Genomic DNA, 23,503 nt, shown 5'->3' with positions numbered 1-23,503 from the left:
TCTTCATTGATAATTCGTTTTAGCCGATTTTTAAACATTTCAAACCACGAGAATTTTATTATATTGTATGATGTAAGAGACTAAAGAAAATGTCAGAAGTTGTGGAAAAAGATACCAAAGATTCCAGCGCGACTGGAAGACTTGGATGCCAGCATTACGCGAGAAAATGCCAGTTCGTTGTACGTTATAAATTCTTTCCCCATAAATTGTTCTTTCAGATGTTTTCAGTAAGCTTTACGTTATCTGTCGTTTGTTGACATCAACCAAAGAAGTATAAAATACACAGAAATGCCATTATGGCAACTGGCTGTAATCTCGCGTGAGCTCTTGTCAGAGCGTGATTCGGCGTTATCTTACTAAAAACAAATCGGCGAGCATGCAGTTACAATTTGTACCTTTAAAACTACATTTAAAATACATGTTAGCTTCTAAAACAAAATTAGTTTAATGAGAAATGGTCTTAAGACACGAAGTACAGGGGTTTTTTTTGCCATCGAAAGAAGCGTGGTCATACGGTGATAATTATTTTACCGATGAATAATTGCTTTCGCATACAAAATGGCGCGTGGATAAAGCGCCACTTCCGGTAACGAGATCTTGTTTTTTTGTCACGGGAGGTTGGCGAGATTTGCTCTATATGCCTTTCAAGTTGCCAATCTATTTATTTTATAGCTCTTTGCATCAACAAATCTTTAACAGGCTGGGCACATCTCCCAATCGGGGTAAACAAGAACAACAGAAAGATACAAAATATTTGATAACTTTTTTATAGGCGAGATCGCCATGACTTCACGCATAAATACCTGTTTATCTGATGGTGGGTAAAACAAATGTTTTTACATCGTTTGTGTATGGGATCTGAATTTTTAATTTTTAATAACTTTTTCGCTCATTTATGGATTTTAAAAATTCAAAAAGTTTTGAAATGCTTACGATTTTCATATTTTCCCATTTAAATATCTTTTTAAAATGAATAACCGTTTTAAATGACATAAGATTTTAATAGCGGCGTAGCGATCCTCCAAACTTTTTGAAAAAACACTGTAAGTTAAGCGTTCATAATTAATCCAATAAATTTCGAAATTATAATCAAAAGTAATCAATAAATTGCTTGTTTTATACACTTTCCATTGATCAAAAAATTATTGATATTATTTGTGTTTTAAGAAAGTTTAAGCCGTTAGAAAAACATCACTGTTTACAAAAAACATGGACGCTCGGCATCTGCCCACACGGTCTTTGTCTTATCAGTTCTAGAAATAGAAAATACAATGGATTTGTTTACAAACACGATCTCTCCTATTAAGGAAGTGCTAATGCTCATAATCTCAGGTCAACTTTGTAATATGAAAAAGGCAAAGCCACTGAGTGAGCATAGCTTAAACGACAAAGAAACTATTCACAGCTTAAAATAATTCGCGAGAACCTATTCACTTGAAAAGAAACAAAAATTTAGTGTCATCATACCTGTAACAGCGAATATCATATGTTGCAAAATATAGGGAAAGCCTGTGTCACGATGACGTCATTACCTGTTAACCGCGTTCTTATGGCTTTATGCTTATTAAGGACATTTTATCCCATTTTCTGGCCAATGCTTGATCTTTTCAAAGAAAATAATATTTATTCCTACCAACTGGAAATCTTTTAGCATTATTTTTGAGTGATGGATAATATTCAGCAATCAAATGAAGTTCTGTATTCACTGCTAACAAAGCATTTCCTGTGAGCACCTATCCACTAGGGACGCGCTTTTCGTAAAATAAAAGCAAAACTGAATTATTTCCATAACATAACTTTTTAAAAATGAAGACACCTAAATGAATATAGAGACTGTAACTCAAATGTGAAATTAAAAAAAAAAAAATCCCGACTTTGACAGAAGTAGAAAAAAATGGCGGCGCCCAGATGTCGACGAAAATTTTTCAGCTACATCCCTTTGCCTCATTCGGCTAACCTTTGTTATATTCACCTACACATTGCCGTAAGAAACATAACTCCATCCTGCTTCTTGCAAGAATTATTGCCCCTTGGCCCCATGTGGTTCTGGGACAATCTGTGTATGAAAAGAATTGGAACCACTGCCTTACCCTTGCATGATCGTAAGAGGCGACTAATAGGGTCTTAACACTTGGTTTTGCAGTAACTCTGTGATTTCAGCAGGTATGCAGATTTTGATTCCATACCTCATGTTTTTATTTCGATGTAAATGAGATGTGGAACCAAAATTTGTAGTCCTGTTTGGCACCGTATAACCTATACTGTGTTGGTGCGCCGTAAAACCCAAATAGATAAATAGACCTTTTGGACTTGGAAAATCAGTTTTCTTGGTCAAGTTTCATGTTTAGGTCAGCTTTTCTCCTAAACTATCAAAGCTATTGCTTTAAAACTTGCAACTCTTGTTCACCATCATAAGCTGACCCTGTACAGCAAGAAACATAACTCTGTCCTGCTTTTTGCAAGATTTATGGCCCCTTTTGGACTTAGAAAATATCAGATTTCTTGGTTAAGTTTTATGTTTAGGTCAACTTTTCCTCTTAAACTATCAAAGCTATTGCTTTGAAACATGCAACACTTGTTTACCATCATAAGCTGACCCTGTACATCAAGAAACATAACTCCATCCTACTTTTTGCAATAATTATTACCCCTTTTGGACTTAGAAAATCAGTTGTCTTGGTTGAGTATTTTGTTTAAGTCAGCTTTTCTCATAAACTATCAAAGCTATTGCTTTAAAACTTGCAACAGTTTTTCACCATCATAAGCGGACGCTGTATGTCAAGAAACATAACTCTATCCTGCTTTTTGCAAGAATGATGGCCCTTTTTAGACTTAGAAAATCATGGGTAGGACAATATTTCTATTATACAAAAAAAATCAGATGAGCGTCAGCACCCGCAAGGCGGTGCTCTTGTTTGAAATCATCTCATGTTTTCGAAAGATAAATTATAGTCTCCTAGAGCTTCAAATACCATTTTCAGTATTCATATTGATAACCCGACCCTAGACAGCACTATACAGGTTGTCTAGACGTCTGGTAACCGTACCCCTAGACTACGGGTCTTGAGGTCCAGTTACTGGACCCCTAGCCACTGTCTTAAGTGTAAAGTAAATGGTTCATAGATACCAGCATTCACCTGATTTTAACAATTTTCTTCTGAAAAGTAAATAACCAAGGAACAGCAAACATTGATAAATCACTACAAAAAATTTTGGCCAGTTTACTCACTGTGTGTTTCTGGGACCTCAAAATCTTGCCATTTATTTATGTATTCTATTATCAAATTTTGCTAAAATGATCTGTTATTTTTACATTTAGTGTTACTGAATATATACAATGTAACATGATGACTCAGGTTTTTAAAAACAAGCAAAAAATATAATTATTTACTTTCAGTCTCCATGCTGTAAGAAGTATTATGCCTGCAGGGTGTGTCATGATGAAGCAGAAAGTCATGAGATAGATCGCAGTGCTGTTTCTCAGATCAAATGCTTGGTCTGTGCAGTTGTACAGAAAGTAAGTTTCAGTAGTGTTTTTAGTCCAGTACTATGTTTCACTGGATAGGTCATATGAAGTGGAATCCTGTGATGACTTTGAAAATCAAAAGATATTTTTTTCATGAAACGTGGTACATGGATGCATGGCAATATGGAGAACATGCACATCTTTTTATTTTATTACTAGGGCAAAAAATGTGGTTGCTGTGGCAACAGTTAGTCAAAATATGACCCAAAAAAAATGGCAGAGTGGGATCCTGCAGTACCTTGAAAAAGAGTAGATATTTTTTCATGAAACTTGATACATGGATAGATTGCAATGTGGAAAATATGAACATTCTTTTATCTTGTTGCTATGGCAAGAAGTATTTTAAAAAAAGACAAAAAGTGGACTTTGCGTTAAGTTTAAAAGTACAAGAGATTTTTTCATGAAATTTGGTAAATAGATAGAAGACAGTCTTGAAAATGTGCACTTTGTGTTATTTTCTCTGTTTGTCTGTCTGTCATTCTGTCAGTCACAAATGGTGGATTCTGTCATAACTTCTAATGAAAGTTCTGTTCTGATTTTTAGCTCACCTGAGCCAAAGGGTCATGGTGAGCTTTTGTGACCGCTCAATGTCCGTCGTCAGTCCTCCATCGTGCGTCCGTCAACATTTTATAAAAAAATCTTCTTGAAAACCACTGGGCAGAATTACACCAAACTTAACAGGAAAGATCCTTGGTTGCCCCCCTTTCAAAATTGTTCAAAGAATTGAATTCCATCCAGAACTCTGGTTGCCATGGCAACCGAAAGGAAAAACTTTAAAAAATCTTTTAGTCCAAAACCACAGGTCATAGGGCTTTTATATTTGGTATGTAGCATCATCTAGTGTTCCTCTACCAAGATTGTTCAAATTATCTCCCTAGGGGCAAATATTGCCCCGTCCTGGGGGTCACATGGTTTAGATATACTTACATAGGGAAAACTTTGAAAATCTTCTTGTCCGAAAGCACAGGGCATAGAGCCTCAATATTTGGCATGTGATATCATCTAATAATCCTCTATAAAGACTGTTCAAATTATGTTCCTGTGGTAAAAAGAGGCCCCGCCCAAGGGGTCCCAAGTTTCACATAGATTTATATAGGAAAAATCTTAAAAAATCTTCTTGTCCAAAACCATAAGACCTAGGCCTTTGATATTTGGTATGTAGCATTGCCTTGAGGTCCTCTACCAAGATTGTTCAAATTATGCCCCTGGGGTAAAAAGAGGCCCTGCCCTTGGGGTCCCAAGTTTTACATAGAATTGGAAAACTTTTGATAATCTTCTTGACTGAAAGTTCAAGGCCTAGGCTTTTGATATTTGGTATGTAGCATTGCCATGTGGCTCTCTAACAAGATTGTTCAAATTATGCCCCTTGGGTGAAAAGAGGCCCCACCCGAGGGTCACTTAGTTTTTATAGGAGTTATATAGGAAAAAATACTTCAAAAATTGTCTGATCATATTTCCTAGACTGTTTAATTATAATTACTTGATAAACCAAAGTAATTAGGGGTCATTTGACTGTGACCTTGACCTACTTTCTTGTTTCTTAAGATACAGCCTTGAAATTTGAATGACATATACAGTTTTGCACACGGATCTTTAAACTGACTTTCAGTGACCATGAATGTGACCTACTGACCTACTTTATTAATATTTTGCATCAGTTTTACATTTGAAACATGTAGCTCATATTACTCAGGTGAGCGATCCAGGGTCATCATGACCCTCATGTTTCATGAAACCTAAGACATACTGCAGGGTTGTTTTTTTTTTACCAGGAGGGGAAGGGGCCCAGACCTGTGATTTGGGGGAAAAAATAGCTCGGTATTTGGGCAAAGGGGAATAAAAATCTGATGTAAAGTAAATTTTTGGGGAAAACTGCATTATTTAAAAGAAATTTTCTGAGGGGAAGGAGCCTATTAACGGCCCCTATTATGAAGGGAAAAAAACCTGCATACCGGTAGATAGAAAGCAGTATGTAGAATATACAGATCAATTTTAGCTCGACTTTTCGAAGAAAAAGTAAATCTATTGTACTTGCCCTGGCGTCACCGTTGGTTAAAGTTTTTGATGAAGTCAAATATCTCTGTTACTATCAAAGCTATTGACTTGAAACTTAAAATAGTTAATTATCAAATTTTACACCAGGAGAAACAATCCCCATAACTCTGATTGAATTTTGACAGAGTTATGCCCCTTTTTAACATAGAATTTTTTGGTTAAAACGTTTTGATAAAGTCAGAAATCTCTGTTACTATCAAAGCTTTTAACTTGAAAATTAAAATAGGTATTTACTATCAAAGTCTACACCAAGAGAAACAATCCCCATAACTCTGATTGAATTTTGATGAGAGTTATGCCCCTTTTTATCTTAGAATTTTTTGGTTTAAGTTTTTGATAAAGTCAAATATCTCTGTTACTATCAAAGCTTTTGACTTGAAGCTTAAAATAGTAATTTCTATCAAAGTCTACACCAGGAGAAACAATCCTCATTTAACTCTGATTTGAATTTTCACAGAGTTATGCCCCTTTTAGCATAGATTTTTTGGTTAAAGTTTTATCAAGTTTTTACTTGCAAAGCTCTAATTCAGAATCAAGCACTGAGAAAAGTTGAGCATGCTGTCTTACGGACAGCTCTTGTTATTTTGTCAGTTAATCCATGTGTTTTTCCATCCATATATCATAAAAGATAGATCCTTTTTATCCCCCGCCGATGAAATCGGGAGGGGGGTATTGAAATGGCGTTGTCCGTCCGTCAGTCCGTCCGTCCGTCCGTCCGCAGCCATTTCTCAGTAACTACTTGGTAGAATTTCATGAAACTTGAAATAAACATGAACCAACATACTGCGATGATGCCCGTCAAGTTTTTTTTTTGATTGGTCAATTTCCCTCAGAGTTATTGCCCTTGATTTAATAAAAAATGTCTGTCTGCAGCCATTTCTCAGTAACTAACAGGTAGAATTTCATCAGATTTGAAATAGACATGAACAAAGATACTGCCCTGATGCCCGTCAAGTTTTTTTTTTGATAGGTCAATTTCCCTCAGAGTTATTGCCCTTGATTTAATGAAAAATGTCCGTCTGCAGCCATTTCTCAGTAACTAGCAGGTAGAATTTCATCAAACTTGAAATAGACATGAACCAAGATACTGCGACGATGCCCTTCAAGTTTTTTTTTGATTGGTCAATTTTCCATTTAGTTATTGCCCTTTAATTGTTTAAAAATCCACAGATCTGTACATAACAAACCAACCAATTGGAAGAATTTCATTAAACTTCTTCCATTCTTTTCCATGCACATTTATTATAAACATGTGATGTTGTGTACCTACACCTGGTCACCACCTTACATTGGTCACCCCCCTCCCTCTCACCCCCCCCCCCCCCCCCCCCATTTTTTTTTTTTTTTTTTTTATTTCATTTTTCGTTTTCTACCAATATTTATAATCAACATGTAAACTGTTGTATCCTCACCCCCCCCCCCCCACACCCAAACAAACCATTCATTTTCTTTTAATTTGATTTGGCTAATGAAATTATTTGCTTCTTGGTAACATTCTTAACTTTTTGCAGGATATTGCCGTTCCTCAACTCTGACCCTTTCGGCGGGGGATTCCAATTCATCGAATTTGCTTGTTTTACTTAAATTTCAAGGTACAAGATTTGTTTTCATGACAAATGGCTAAAGAATGGTAGTTTGTTTTTTTCAGAGAATATAAAGATTTTTCAAATAAATTTCAATATAAAAATGTGGTACTTATGGCAGAAATTATGACAGATGCCACTTCTGGTATGGGGCTTTTATTGATGGGCAATAGTGTTGTTAGATCATAATATAATCTTAATTATTTGTGTGTTTCTTTTTAACAATAGGTCAATCAATAACAACACTTGTTAGCTTGAAACAGAACTGGCAGTTTCAATGATGATTTTTTTCAGGCATCTTTGTGAGTTTCTGTGTCATTTTAAAACATTTTGCAATAGTATCACATTAAAGATGTACTAAATAAAGCTCTGTAATTTTTTACATTTACTCTTTTTAGCTCACCTGTCACATAGTGACAAGGTGAGCTTTTGTGATCACCCTTCGTCCGTCGTCAGTCCGTGCTTGCGTCCGTCCGTGCGTCAACAATTTCTTATCTGCACGATAATGGTTTCATTTATGATTTTTAATCAAACTTGCACACAACTTGTATCACCATAAGATCTTGGTTCCTTTCTTGAACTGGCCAGATCCCATCATGGGTTCCAGAGTTATGGCCCCTGAAACGACCAAAATTAGCTATTTTGACCTTGTCTGCGCAATAGCAGCTTTATTAGCTCACCTGTCACAAAGTGACAAGGTGAGCTTTTGTGATCGTGCGGCGTCCGTTGTCCGTCGTCCGTCCGTCCGTCCGTCCGTCCGTGCGTCCGTCCGTCCGTAAACTTTTGCTTGTGACCACTCTAGAGGTCACATTTTTCATGGGATCTTTATGAAAATTGGTCAGAATGTTCACCTTGATGATATCTAGGTCAAGTTCGAAACTTGGTCACGTGCCATCAAAAACTAGGTCAGTAGGTCTAAAAATAGAAAAACCTTGTGACCTCTCTAGAGGCCATATATTTCACAAGATCTTCATGAAAATTGGTCAGAATGCTCACCTTGATGATATCTAGGTCAAATTCGAAACTGGGTCACGTGGGGTCAAAAACTAGGTCAGTAGGTCTAAAAATAGAAAAACCTTGTGACCTCTCTAGAGGCCATATTTTTCATGAGATCTTCATGAATATTGGTCAGAATGTTCACCTTGATGATATCTAGGTCAAGTTCGAAACTGGGTCACGTGGGGTCAAAAACTAGGTCAGTAGGTCTAAAAATAGAAAAACCTTGTGACCTCTCTAGAGGCCATATTTTTCATGAGATCTTCATGAATATTGGTCAGAATGTTCACCTTGATGATATCTAGGTCAAGTTCGAAACTGGGTCACGTGGGGGCAAAAACTAGGTCAGTAGGTCTAAAAATAGAAAAACCTTGTGACCTCTCTAGAGGCCATATTTCTCAATGGATCTTCATGAAAATTGGTCAGAATGTTCAGCTTGATGATATCTAGGTCAAGTTCGAAACTGGGTCACGTGGGGGTAAAAACTAGGTCAGTAGATCTAAAAATAGAAAAACCTTGTGACCTCTCTAGAGGCCATATTTTTCATGAGATCTTCATGAATATTGGTCAGAATGTTCACCTTGATGATATCTAGGTCAAGTTCGATACTGGGTCATGTGGGATCAAAAACTAGGTCAGTAGGTCTAAAAATAGAAAAACCTTGTGACCTCTCTAGAGGCCATATTTCTCAAAGGATCTTCATGAAAATTAGTCAGAATGTTCACCTTGATGATATCTAGGTCAAGTTCGAAACTGGGTAACGTGCGGTCAAAAACTAGGTCAGTAGGTCTTAAAATAGAAAAACCTTGTGACCTCTCTAGAGGCCATATTTTTCAATAGATCTTCATGAAAATTGGTCAGAATGTTTACCTTGATGATATCTAGATCAAGTTCGAAACTGGGTCATGTGGGGTTAAAAACTAGGTCAGTAGATCTAAAAGTAGAAAAACCTTGTGACCTCTCTAGAGGCCATATTTTTCATGAGATCTTCATGAATATTGGTCAGAAGGTTCACCTTGATGATATCTAGGTCAGGTTCGAAACTGGGTCACGTGGGGTCAAAAACTAGGTCAGTAGGTCTAAAAATAGAAAAACCTTGTGACCTCTCTAGAGGCCATATTTCTCTATGGATCTTCATGAAAATTGGTGAGAATGTTCAGCTTGATGATATCTAGGTCAGGTTCGTAACTGGGTCATGTGCCATCAAAAACTAGGTCATTAGGTCAAATAATAGAAAAACCTTGTGACCTCTCTAGAGGCCATATTTTTCAATGGATCTTCATGAAAATTGGTCAGAATTTTTTATCTTGATGATAACTAGGTCACTTTGTCAAATAATAGAAATAACGACGTCATACTCAGTTCAACACTGGGTCATGTGGGGATAGGTGAGCGATTCAGGACCATTATGGTCCTCTTGTTTTTTATTTGGTTTTTACCAAACTTGCACACAACTTGTATCACCATAAGATCTTGGTTCCTTTCTTGAACTGGCCAGATTCCAATATGCGTTCCAGAGTTATGGCCCCTGAAAGGGCCAAAATTAGCTATTTTGACCTTGTCTGCACAATAGCAGCTTCATTTATGATTTGAATTTAATCAAACTTGCACAAAACTTGTATCACCATAAGATCTCGGTTCGTTTCTTGAACCGGCCAGATCCTGTAATGGGTTCCAGAGTTATGGCCCCTGAAAGGGCCAAAATTAGCTATTTTGACCTTGTTTGCACAATAGCAGCTTCATTTATGATTTGATTTTAACCAAACTTGCACACAACTTGTATCACCACAAGATCTTGGTTCCTTTTTTAAACTGGCCAGATTCCATCATAGGTTCCAGAGTTATGGCCCCTTAAAGGTCCAAAATTGGCTATTTTGGCTTTTGCTGCCATATAGAGACTTCATTTATGGTTTTATTTGATACAAACTTCCAAAATATCTTCAACAACAATACATCTTAGATTCCATGACAAATCAGATCCAATCGTAGGTTCCAGAGTTATTTTATATCTGATTACCTCCCCTGATTGTAATCAAAATGGATTTATATCAGTAAGTACTTATAGGACTTATTTGAAATTTCATTATTGTCATTAGTTGGACTGAGCCAATCAGGGTAGATAACTATGGACTGATTTTATGTCAAATTACCTCCCTTTATTTCAAATTAAAATGGGTACATCTCCGTAACTAATGAAGATACTGGTCTGAAATTTCATTTATGTCAACAGATTTATTTGGCAGATCCTTCTTTTGTTCACTTACAATAAAAAATTTTTTAATTACTTCCCTTTTACGTTACTATAAATAGCTTATTTTTAGTAACTTTTTTATTATTGGCCATAGGGAAAAACCGAGACCATTTTTCTGTGGTACAACATGGATGGTACCTCCAATTTTTAGGTGTATTTTGACATATCTGTACCTTGTAAGAATTTTTTTTCTTTTTCGTTAAATTTCTTCCCTTTGTTGTTCCTGTCCTTTGGACTTAGATATTTTTTCTGAGGACTTTCTTGTCCTCAAGTGCAATGATAACAGGTGAGCGATATAGGGCCATCATGGCCCTCTTGTTTTTTTAGCTCACCTGAGCACTAAGTGCTCAAAGGTGAGCTTTTGTGATCGCCCTATGTCCATCGTCGTTGTCAACAATTTGACTGTTAACACTCTAGAGGTCACAATTTTGGCCCAATCTTAATGAAACTTGGTCAGAATGTGACTCTCAATTAAATCTTGGATGAGTTCGATATTGGGTCATCTGGGGTCAAAAAATAGGTCACCTGGTCAATTAAAGGAAAAGCTTGTTAACACTGTAGAGGCCACATTTATGATCATATCTTCATGAAATTTGGTCAGAATGTTAATCTTGATGATTTATAGGTCATGTTCACATCTGGGTCAGATGGGGTCAAAAACTAGGTCACCAGGTCAAATCAAAGGAAAAGCTAGTTAACACTGTAGAGGCCAACATTTATGACCATATCTTAATGAAATTTGGTCAGAATGTTAATCTTGATGATTTATAGGTCATGTTCAAATCTGGGTGAAATTTGGTCAGAATGTTAATCTTGATGATTTATAGGTCATGTTCAAATCTGGGTCAGATGGGGTCAAAAACTAGGTCACTAGGTCAAATCAAAGGAAAAGCTTGTTAACACTGTAGAGGCCACATTTACGACTGTATCTTCATGAAACTTAGTCAGAATGTTAATCTTGATGTTCTTTAGGTCAAGTTCAAATCTGGGTCATATGGGGTCCAAAACTAGGTCACCGGGTCAAATCAAGGAAAAGCTAGTGAACACTTTAGATGCCTTATTTATGACCATATCTTAATGAAACTTGGTCAGAATGTTAATCTTGATGATCTAAAGTTCATGTTTAAATCTAGGTCAGGTGGGGTAAAAAACTAGGTCACTAGGTCAAATCAAAGGAAAAGCTTGTTAACACTGTAGAGGCCACATCTATGACTGTATCTTCATGAAACTTGGTCAGAATGTTAATCATAATGATCTTTAGGTCAAGTTCGAATCTGGGTCATGCGGGGTCAAAATCTAGGTCACCGGGTCAAATCAAAGGAAAAGCTTGTTAACAGTCTAGAGGCCATATTTAAGACTATATCTTCATGAAACTAGGTCAAATCAAAGGAAAAGCTTGTTAACACTGTAGAGGCCACATCTATGACTGTATCTTCATGAAACTTGGTCAGAATGTTAATCATAATGATCTTTAGGTCAAGTTCGAATTTGGGTCATGTGGGGTAAAAAGCTAGGTCACTGGGTCAAATCGAAGGAAAAGCTAGTTACCACTTTTAAGGTCACATTTATGACCATATCTTAATGAAACTTAGTCAGAATGTTAATCTTGATGATCTTTAGGTCAGTAGGTCAGGTGAGCGATACAGGGCCTTCATGGCCCTCTTGTTATAGTGTTTGATCAATTTATAATACAATGCCATATGTATTGTCTTATTTTTCTATTACCAACGTTAGATATAAAGCAAAAGGATTTATTTCTCCAATATTTTTCTGTCAATATTTAGGTACAGAAGTCCTGTGAAAGCTGTGACACCTTATTTGGTAAATATTTCTGTGAGAAATGTCGTCTCTATGATGATGATGATAAAGGACAATTTCACTGCGATGACTGCGGACTGTGCAGGTTTGATAACCTTTTCTTTGTGTGTGAAACTTTTTAACTTTTGGATGATAAACAACAAAGAATAAAATCAGTTCTAGTATACAGTATGCAGGGCATGAGTACTTGTAAGTTTGTGACCAAGTCTACGGCTGCCTCAAAAGTGTTGATCAAGTAGGCCAAATTTTCCAGTCTGTATCAATAATGACGTCAGAGGTGGTAAATTATGCTGCATTGAACTACATTGTACAGCGGATATATACGAAATAGTTGTGAGACAGTCTATTCCTGATTAAGTTCTGCGCGGTTACATAGAGAAGGTGATTTTGATTTTGATAAATCACCTTCAAAAATGGTTAAGTTTTACATGCAAGTTACTATAATTGCAATGCCATTGTAAAAAAAATGGTTGGAGTTTTGCAAGCAAGTTACTGTATTTTGCAGTTCCATAGTCAATAATTTGGTTGGAGTTTTCCATGCAAGTTACTGGTATTTGCAATGCCAAAATTAAACTTTAATTTGTAATGAATTGTAATAAAATAACTCAGTTACTTAAGTCTTGCAAAGTTATGGCCCTTGTTTGACTTGGAAGTTGTTGAATAGCTAAGTGCACTGCCTTATCGACAGCTTTAATTACAACAATTTTAAGGTGCAACTGCAGAAATCCATAAATCTGTCTTTATATGAAATAAGGATATTAAGTACATGTACGTCAATTGATTAAGAAATAATATATCTCATCCAGTGATTTGTCGTTGATTAAATCATTGTTTGGAGTTCAGATGCGAAGGAATTATATCACGAGGGCAAAGCCCGAGTGATATAATAATACGCATCTGAACGACAAACAATGATTTATTCAAGAGCAAATCACTGGATGAGATATATTATTTTGATTCTAACACATTAACAAGGATTTTTAAGTACATCCTTGACGACATTCATTAAATATTTGCCCGTTTTCAATCGGTTTCTTTTCTAGCGCGCCGCTATGCCGTTTGACGCCATGACATAATAACTGTGACGTCAGAACAGTGATTAATTGTATTATAATTCACTGTTTTCTGCCTTCTTTGTTTAATAAGAAAATGAATCAGATCGTGTTAGAATGTATAATTAAATATGTTTAACTAAGTGCTTTTTACTAATATCTTATATATTTAATTTGTTAACTGGCTTAGCTCAAGCATAAGAGGTGGTTTTATTAATTTGTGTCATTTATAATATTGCAGAGTTGGGGGCAGAAGCAAGTTCTTCCATTGCAAGAAATGTGATATGTGTCTTTCTGTTAAACTTAGAGATAACCATAAGGTAGGTAACAAGGCAGTATTTTCAAAGTTTTACTGAAAGTCACAAATCAGAATCATAAGTTATTATTTTAGCTCACCAGAGAATAATGTGCTCAGTGGATATTATTATGATCACTTATCATCTGTCTGCAGGTGTCAACATTTTTGTCCAATGACATCTCTGAAACATTCAGTTTGAAATAGATGAAGTTTGGCCTGGATGTTCCTTGTGTTGTTCACTTTCAAGTTGTTAAAGCCAATCTGCTTAGATGCACAAAAGAGCTGGAGGACATAAAACATGAAAAAACTTGAAATGACATCTCCCTAACCTCTGGCTTTTAGCTCACCTGAGCACAAAGTGCTCAAAGGTGAGCTTTTGTGATCACCCTGTGTCAGTCGTCTGTCGTCGTCCGTCCGTCCGTCGTTGTCAACAATTTGACTGTTAACACTCTAGAGGTCACAATTTTGGCCCGATCTGAATGAAACTTGGTCAGGATGTTACTCTCAATAAAATCTTGGATGAGTTCGATATTGGGTCATCTGGGGTCAAAAACTAGGTCACCAGGTCAAATCAAAGGAAAAGCTTGTTAACACTCCAGAGGTCACAATTTTGGCCCAATCTTAATGAAACTTGGTCAGAATGTTACCCTCAATAAAATCTTGGATGAGTTCGATATTGGGTCATCTGGGTTCAAAAACTAGGTCACCAGGTCAAATCAAAGGAAAAGCTAGTTAACACTTTAGAGGCCACATTTATAACCATATCTTAATGAAACTTGGTCAGAATGTTAATCTTTATGATCTTTAGGTCAGTAGGTCAGGTGAGCGATACAGGGCCTTCATGGCCCTCTTGTTTTTAGAAATAATTTCAAAGCAGTGTTTGTTTAACAGTCCTCTAACAAGATTGTTCAAATGTTTACAATTCAAGTTGTCACTGTTCCTTTTATGCATATAGTTGAAATTTTAAAAATCTTCTTATGAGGAACTGTTGTCCTGATCTTGAAATAATTTTATTTAAATTAACCATGGATGAACCAGCTTTAATATTTTTCAAATTATATTCCATTTCATCAAAAGACAAGGCTGCCAGAGGGCGTGGTCACTTTTTCCTATCTGCAGATATATTTTTAGCTCACCTGAGCATGAATTGCTCAAAGGTGAGCTTTTGTGATCGTCCTGTGTCCGTCGTCCGTCCATGGTCGTCAACAATTTGACTGTTTACACTCTAGAGGTCACAATTTTGGCCCAATCTTAATGAAACATGGTCAGAATGTTACCCTCAATAAAATCTTGGACGAGTTCGATATTGGGTCATCTGGGGTAAAAACTAGGCCACAAGGTCAAATCAAAGGAAAAGTTTGTTAACACTCTAGAGGTCACAATTTTGGCCCAATCTTAATGAAACTTGGTCAGAATGTTACCCTTAATAAAATCTTGGACGAGTTCGATATATGGTCATCTGGGGTCAAAAACTAGGTCACCAGGTCAGATCAAAGGAAAAGCTTGTTAACACTTTAGAGGCCACGTTTATGACTGTATCTTCATGAATCTTGGTCAGAAAGTTAATCTTGATGGTCTCAACTTCCAGTTTGAATCTGGGTCATGTAGGGTCAAAAACTAGGTCACCAGGTCAAATCAAAGGAAAAGCTAGTTAACACCGTAGAGGCCACATTTATGACCATATCTTAATGAAATTTAGTCATAATGTTGGTCTTGATGATTTATAGGTCAAGTTCGAATCTGGGTCAGGTGGGGTCAAAAACTAAGTCACTAGGTCAAATCAAAGGAAAATCTTATTAACATTCTAGAGGTCACATTTATGACTGTATTTTCATGAAACTTAGTCAGAATGTTAATCTTGATGATCTTTAGGTCGAATCTGTGTCATGTGAGTCAAAAACTAGGTCACCAGGTCAAATCAAAGGAAAAGCTAGAAAACACTTTAGAGACCACATTTATGACCATATCTTAATAATACCTGGTCAGAATGTTAATCTTGATGATCTTTAGGTCAATAGGTCAGGTGAGCGATACAGGGCCTTCATGGCCTTCTTGTTTAGTGGAAGCTGTAAAAATCTCTTTGTTGAGAAGAAGTCTTGCATACAGACCACAGGCCCTATCTTCAAGGTAAAGATCATACTGGGGTGTCAAAGGTTATATAAGTTCTTGCGTGGATCAAAACTTTATCTTGCATTTTTATACGCCCATCTCTGTAAGAGCGAGGCGTATTATGTGAACACCCATGGTGGGCAGATGGGCGGGCAGCAGTTGGCTTCCAAAGCATGTCCGCTAAAGTCGAATAGTTTTCATCCGATCTTCACCAGACTTGCTGACAGTGTTTGATGGCATAATATCTCAGCCATATTTGATAACCAGCCAAATCGCTCCAGGCACTCTTGAATTATGGCCCTTAAATTACTCAAAAAACTGCGAGTTTAGCCTTGTCTACTCTCTCAGTCGAACAGTTTTCATCTGATCTTAACCAAACTTGCTGACAATGTTTGTGGTCATAATATCTCGGCCAAGTGTGATAACCACCCAGATCGCCCCAGGCACTCTTGGATTGTGGCCCGTGAATTACTCGAAAAACTGCGCATAGAGTCTGCATATGCAATCTTGTGCATACCTAATCTCCTGAACCCTTGCACACAATTTAATGAAACTTCACACAAGTGATCAGTAGTGACCCTAGTTGAGCATGGTGCATGTTGGCTTCTTTCAGAAAAATTTTGCAGAGTTACGGGACTTTGTTTTTTTGTTACTGTACTACAGTGTAACTTCCGAAAACCAGACCTTTTGAAAATCGGAAACCTTTAAAAACCGCACGAAAGTCAAGGTCCCGTTTTTTTCTGTTTTTATTTCTATATATTTTTAACCTCTGAAAACCGGAACTTCCGAATTCTGAAAACCGGACGATTTTTGAAGCACCGTTTATATTTTAACACTAAAATTGACTTCTGAAAACCGAACAGCAAAATATTTTCTGGATTAAAAGTGTCACCTGATAATCCAGAAATGCTGTCAACATGTTCTTTTGTTTAGTTATTAACGGTGCGCGTTTATTATGACATGCTGTATAATCACAATGATCATTTGATGCAAAAGTAAGGAAGTAAATAGCGGTTATTTTCATTTGTATTCAATTTATGAAAACGTGATGAATTAAATATCTTATGTGTTAAAAATGTTTGCGTAAATGCTATTATTAAAGTTCGGTTGTTTCTTTTTATACTTGTTATTTATGTATTTATTATCCTTAATGTTTGTAAATAATTAATTAATTATCTAATTAATTAATTAATTAATTAATATGAAATTGTAAAATTAAAAAGGATAAAAATCTCCGTCATCTAACGTGTAAGAAAACGAAACATAACTCATGTGCACAACGTCCACTTTGCCTACAAACATTCAAACTTCTGAAAATTCGGAAACTTCCAAAAACTGAACTTTTAGGCTGGTCCGGAGGTTGTTCGGTTTTCGGAAGTTACACTGTATATACATAGAGTCTGCATGTGCAATCTTGTGCATGCATTATTTCCTGAACCCATACACACAGTTTAATGAAACTTCACACAAGTGATCAGTACCAACCCAAGTTGTGCATGGTGCATGTTAGGTTCTTTCAGAAAAAAAATCTTCAGTGTTATTGATTTTGTTTTTTATTACTTTACATTGTGTGCGTCAAATTGCAATGTACTGTGTCAGTGCCTGCGGGGGGTACATTCATCACCTTCAGGGATAGCTCTAGTTGTGTCGGTGCGATGTTAAACCCAAGAAAATAAAGAAACAATAGTCATATTATCATGTTTATAATAACATTGCTTCTAAATAAAATATTTTATTGTCACATAGTGTGTAGAAGAGAATTCAAGAAGAAATTGTGCGGTATGTCTTGAAGACCTGCATACATCACGGATGGATGCACATATACCCAGCTGTGGTCATCTAATACACAGGTACATACTCTGCCAATAGTGTTTCTTGAAAAGCTTTTTAAAAATGTAAAATAGTAGATTGTATATTATTTATTGGTTTGATGTCTTAAACGTTACTCATTTTAGAGCTTTTGTATCCCAAACTAAAATAATATTGTGATATGCATACATAAATTAATTAAAACAAAACTTCAGGGATGGCTTGTGTCATCCTTACTATGCCCAACTGTGCATACAAGATATCTTGCATAACTTTTTCAAGATATAAGGTATGCATTCTTATTGGAATGTTTCTTTCTGTGAAAGCTCTAGAGGAAATACCATGTAATATCAGTAAATTTATCAGGAAAAGACTGAAGATTATTGGTTTTCATCATTTTATATGCATAAATATATATTTGTAGAAAAGGGGACGTTTTTTTGTAGTTGAACAAACTCACTTTTTGTATTGTAGGGTATGCTTAGAACAGTGTATTAAAACTGGGTAAGTAAATTTAGAAATGGCAATGGTTATCAAAAGTATTATTTTACTTTGTTGGCAGTCTGATCATTTCATGCAAATATACTTAACATCATTTAATACTGAAGCCATCATATATATATATATAAATATACTGAATTTTAGAAAAATGCCAACAATTTTACAGTTAAACAATACTGTTGTTATGACAGTTTTTGAGTAGGCAGTGGAATCAGTCATGATTAAGAGAGAGAAAGAGGGGTTCTCCATGCCTGAAATAATACCTACTAAGAGGGCCACCTTGGTTCTTTGTCTACCATTAATTGCTGGAAGTGGCAGAGCTATATAACTGTGATTTAACCTCCACAACAAGTAATCAAAGTATCAGAATGAAAGGTGACGTAAAGTGTTACGTTTTACAGCAATTATTCGTGTCCTACCTGTGGCCACAGTCTATATGACATGCAGAAAGCTTGGGAAATGCTAGACAATGAGATTGCCAATACGCCAATGCCAGAAGAGTATAGGAACTTCTATGTTTATGTTCTTTGTAAAGACTGTCATAAGGTTAGTTTTCATCTTTTGTATGTAGTAATGTATGTTATAGTGACTTAGTGTTTTTTTTTTTTATGAATATGAGATTTTTCAAGACTCCATAGATTACTGAAGTCTATGTTCCACAAGAGCCTCTAAAATATAGAAACACTTTCGGACTATAAATTTATTTAGTGTTAAGGGTTTATTTCTTTAATTTTTTATGCCACATAATATATGTCAAATTATATTGGGGACATTGAATTTTTTACTTAATAAATGCTAAAAGGTAGCTTTAAGATTACTTGTTAACCTTATTTGGAAATAGTCTAGCCTTGTGTGTTTCCTAAATATATACAGCAATGATCCTGTTGTCACAGAATATGAAATACAAAATTGACTAAGTGTTCCTGCAGGTAGGTTGCCGCAACTCGGGCCAGGTAAGTGGATATATAAGCCCAACTTGGTATGTGATTGCACTCCTCAACTCCTTCAGTTGTTTTGCTAATAATACAGACACGATAGTTATTCCTAGAAAATTTAAACAACGCTTGTGAGGAGCAAATGCTTCTGTAAAAAGGCAAATACATTTTTTTCTAGCAGAGTCCAAGACTGTATAATTGAGATTTGAGACCAGATTAGAAGTCTATATTTTTCCACTGGTCAGTTTAAAGTTTGTGCTCAAAATGAGTATTAGATGCTGGCTCAAAGACTTTGAGACCAGGCCCAGAATACAAATCCTGCCATTGGTCAACTTCAAATTCCAGCTCAGAAACAACCAGTCATACGCTGGAGTTTGAGATTGGTCTGCAAACTGAATTTTATAATCATGGACCCTGGAGATTTGAGACTGGTAAATTTTATATTACAGGAACCTGGATATCTGGCACTTATCTGTAAACTCAGTTTTATAACCTAGGACCTGGAGATCTAGAAATGATCTTGAAAATCAGTTTTATAATCTAGGAACCTTGAGAATGGGAATTGGTTTTCAAACTCAGTTTTATAACGTTTTTCCCAGCTCCTTCGCTAATTTACCTTCTTAAGAGCAACATTATTTATGCAACAAACAAGATCATAACATATTTATTGTGCAGTATGGTTGTTTTTAATGTATCCTCTACAATGTTGTATGTTTTATCTCATTGTTCGTACAGGAGAGCAAGGTATTGTTCCATGTGATCGGCTTGAAGTGTCAGGAGTGTGGCTCATACAACACATGTAGAACTGAAGATCCCAATAACTCTGCTTCAAAACTGGTTTCAGTACCAAATGGTGATGGGGCCGATTCATCAGGGGCAACAGGGGTCAGTCAGCCTTCATCATCATCACCAGAAAGGTCAACAGACAATAACAATATACCTCCAGAAGGTGCTAATAGTAAAAAATAGTTCAGAAAAAGAAGTAGATAGATTTACAGCTGTGAAAACAAATTTTTGTAGTGTTCAGCTTTTATAAATATTTTTGTAGTACATTTGAAGTAGAAGAATGTTATTTAACCCCACTAAACTTGGTTTGTTGGGGGAGGGGGCGGGGGCAGCTATATAGGAATCGCTTTATCCTGTACTGTCAGTCCTTGTCCTAGCCAAGCCTCACCTGTGCTGTCTCTGGAACCCATACAGATATTATGTTTAAACTAATAATATGTTTTTGGAATCATATGACAAGTTTATGTACTAGGTCCAATAACTGACTTTTCCTGTTTCACTTCGAAAAATTCCACGAATTAACATTTGGTTCAGTACTTCTGAATTTTTTTTTTTTAGATTTGGTTGCCATACTAAAATCTTATAAAATTTAAACTTGTTATTTATAGTAATACTGGTCAAATAACTTAAGTGTTGTCAAGTTAAGGCCCATGTTTGACCTAATTATGGACAGCCCTTGTTTTAAGAATGCTTAGTTATACTAGTGCCAAAATATTGTTTTTAAGACATCATTTTTAAGGGCTATCACAGATTTCTTTGATGTCAAAACACTTATTTTGTATGTTATAAGGTGTCCTGTTCTAATTCAAAACATTTCAAAATGTCTCAGGAACGAAATGAAGTAATTATTTATGCTATTGTATTACATCCATAGTTTAGCTCTTTTTAAGCATTCACTTTATTTGAAGGATGATGAAAAAAAAAGAGTCTTCAAATGATAAAAAGAGCTTTGTTTGTATGCATCAAGGTTATAAACATATCTCAGAATCACAGCCGTTGTCTTTTTTCTTGTAGTTTCTTTTTTTCATATTGTCTAGCTTCTCATTTTATGTTGCTGATATTTAGCTAGTGTAATACAAGTTGCTTTTACTACATACCCGCTATGTAAAGCACCTTTGAACGTGTTTATCATGAAAAGGGCTGTTATAACATCACATTACATCTGTTACACTGGTAAAAAGATATGTATAAAATGTACTATACTTGACATATGGAAATCATTGGTTTTCATGAAAAAATAGAATGCTCATTTTTGACTTTAACAAATCTTCAGTGATTTCAAATGCCATACTGTATAAGTGGTAAAGTTCGCAACATGGAAAATATCAGCCAATGTTAATATCCATGTTCACCGAGAGCTTCGTTATAGTCAAGTTAAGATAAACAAAGTAAGCTTTTGCGCTTCAGTTTAAGGGAAATCACAAATGTTTCCGTGCACGAAACATCCGGAAAAGGCAATTCGCTAACTTTTTGACCTGCAAATATACCCACTTATACAGTAACTCTGTTTTTAGCAGTATTGAGATTTTGGTACCATTTTGTTTGTCTTGAAGAGCTCTATCTTCTTGTAGTATGTTCATCTTGATAGAACTAATGAATACAGTAAAAAGAGGTTCCAGATAGCAGAATGTCTCTTTAACCATTAACAATTCAAAACTTAAAAACTTGTTTTCTCAGAATGCCAAAAATGGACTAATGGCATTGTGGAATTAAGCTGAAGGAAATGTATACAGAATATATTGCTGTACATATACTTGTAATGATGAATTGACCTTGGGTTTCATATTTGAATGATATTTAACTCAGTAGATTAAGTTACAAATTAATTTTTGTGTCTCTCCAAAATTCTTGAGAGGTGCTCTTCGATTTGCCATTGTCCGTCTGTCCTATTTTGTGTTGTGCATATCTCATAAAGTACTTGACCTTAAGTCATTATCTCATAGAAATGTTAATTAACATGTAAATTTGTGCCCCTGGTGTTTCGTTTTGAATTTCACTCTGCCAGGCCATAGTTATGGCACTGACTGTCAAAAATATGCATTGAGGACATAAAAGTTTGTGTCCGATATATCTCAAAATGTACTTGAATTAGGTCATAAAACTTTTAGAGGATTGTTACCGTACTTTGGGATATTTTCGTGTCGACAAATTTTCGCCCTTTTAACCCAAAATTTAGTGGTTTTATTTTGGCATGTGTATTTTTTGCCATCTTACATAGGTGGCGAAAATTTGCCTGAAAATTTCATCAAAATCCAACAACAATACCTGCATTTTTGAAGATTATCCAACAACACAAACTACATACATTGGACTTTATTATATCTGGTATATACATACTGAAATTTATTGCAAACTGTATTAAAATATAAAAGCAATAAAATTCGTTACAATTTTCACGAATATCTCAGGATACAATGTTGTACTTCCAACGTTGCGGCCGGGTGTTTCATTGTATATTTCTTGTAATTCCACATTACACAACTTGCGTAAATAACAGTCCTCGCTGCTTTTTTCTACTGGAAGAAGAAGAACTTCTTTTTCTTTCGGTTGAAAATATTTGAGAATAGACATGTTTGTTTTCACACTGTGACAACCATGTACAGTATGTGTATCAAAATTCTAACTGAGGATTATCAACTACACATATTCATATAGATTCAATAAAAATTGGTCAAGGTGAGAAAATCTCGGGTTTCATGTTTTTGTAACAATACAGGTAATACAAAAGCAATTATCATTTCATACCCGATGTCGGGTATTCTAGTGTTAATAATCATATGGTTTCAAATTTTGGACATAGGTATATTTTTGAGCGTTATATTTTCGCCACTTCATAAGGGTGGCGAAATAGGCGAAAAATTTACCGTGATGAAAATATCCCAAAGTACGGTATATAGCATGTGAAGTTCAGCACCTGGTGTTCTCTTTGGGATTTCACTCCACCAGACCAGACTTGACTTAGTGAAAAATACACTTAAAGTGCTTAAAAGTTTGTCCTGCATATACAACAGATATTTCACCTAGAGTCGTGAAACCATGTACAGTGACAGTAAGTGAGGACACACTAGTTTTTATTTATATTGAAAATATTTATACATCAGAACATTTAGTATACTAGGAAAGCATTTAATTTCATGCACACAGCGTTTCGTGGTTTTTCTGATGGGGGTATGAACTTGTGGGTTTCAAAATTTGAACAGAAGATGAATGGAAATTTTACTTGTTTATTGGAATTGATTTTCAGAAATTGACTCAGCCACAAAATTCGCCCCCACTAGGAAAATGATGACTTCACAGTAGACAAAAAGTAAAATCACTATAGCTGTTGCTAGATGAATTAGTGTGATACTGGTCTTTTTTGTATCCTGAGATAATACAATGTGTTTAATTCACTTTATTATATTCAGTTAACATTTAAGATGTTTGTTTGAAGCATGATTAAATAATTTTACAGTTTGAAGTTTTCGTTTTGACATGTAAGTCCATATGGACCTAGGGGTACAACAATCTGTATACTAGAGTCACCTACAAGATAAACTAAATTTACTTCAGCTCAAACTGTATCCTGGCAGAACCACTCTTATCTTGTTGACAATGATGCTCACTTTATGTCCTTGCTATTGACAATCAGTCCTTAAGAATTGACTTTACTGATTTGTGTAATAGTATCATATGAAGTAAAGTTAATAGTTTTGATGGCAATGAACTAAGACATTTTCCTCCTCTTTCTGACCACTTCATACCAACGACATTGAAAACGGTACTAGTAGCTTCTTGGCTTAGC

The 23,503-nt window shown here is 35.6% G+C and overlaps 1 protein-coding gene across 1 annotated transcript; it reads left to right on the top strand.

Moving 5' to 3' along the window:
- The first annotated feature begins 29 nt into the window (after positions 1-29).
- Positions 30-23,175, top strand: LOC123525107 (RING finger and CHY zinc finger domain-containing protein 1-like). Its single transcript, XM_045303859.2, has 8 exons — positions 30-179; positions 3,398-3,517; positions 12,196-12,314; positions 13,523-13,601; positions 17,435-17,538; positions 17,972-18,001; positions 18,400-18,544; positions 19,669-23,175. Exons 1-8 carry the CDS (start codon positions 90-92, stop codon positions 19,900-19,902), a joined length of 921 nt encoding a protein of 306 aa, XP_045159794.1. The 5' UTR covers positions 30-89; the 3' UTR covers positions 19,903-23,175.
- The last annotated feature ends 328 nt before the right edge of the window (positions 23,176-23,503 follow it).

Source organism: Mercenaria mercenaria, chromosome 3, assembly GCF_021730395.1.
Source record: "Mercenaria mercenaria strain notata chromosome 3, MADL_Memer_1, whole genome shotgun sequence".
NCBI classification, from domain to species: Eukaryota; Metazoa; Mollusca; class Bivalvia; order Venerida; family Veneridae; genus Mercenaria; species Mercenaria mercenaria.
This window is presented reverse-complemented; position numbering and strand designations above follow the sequence as displayed.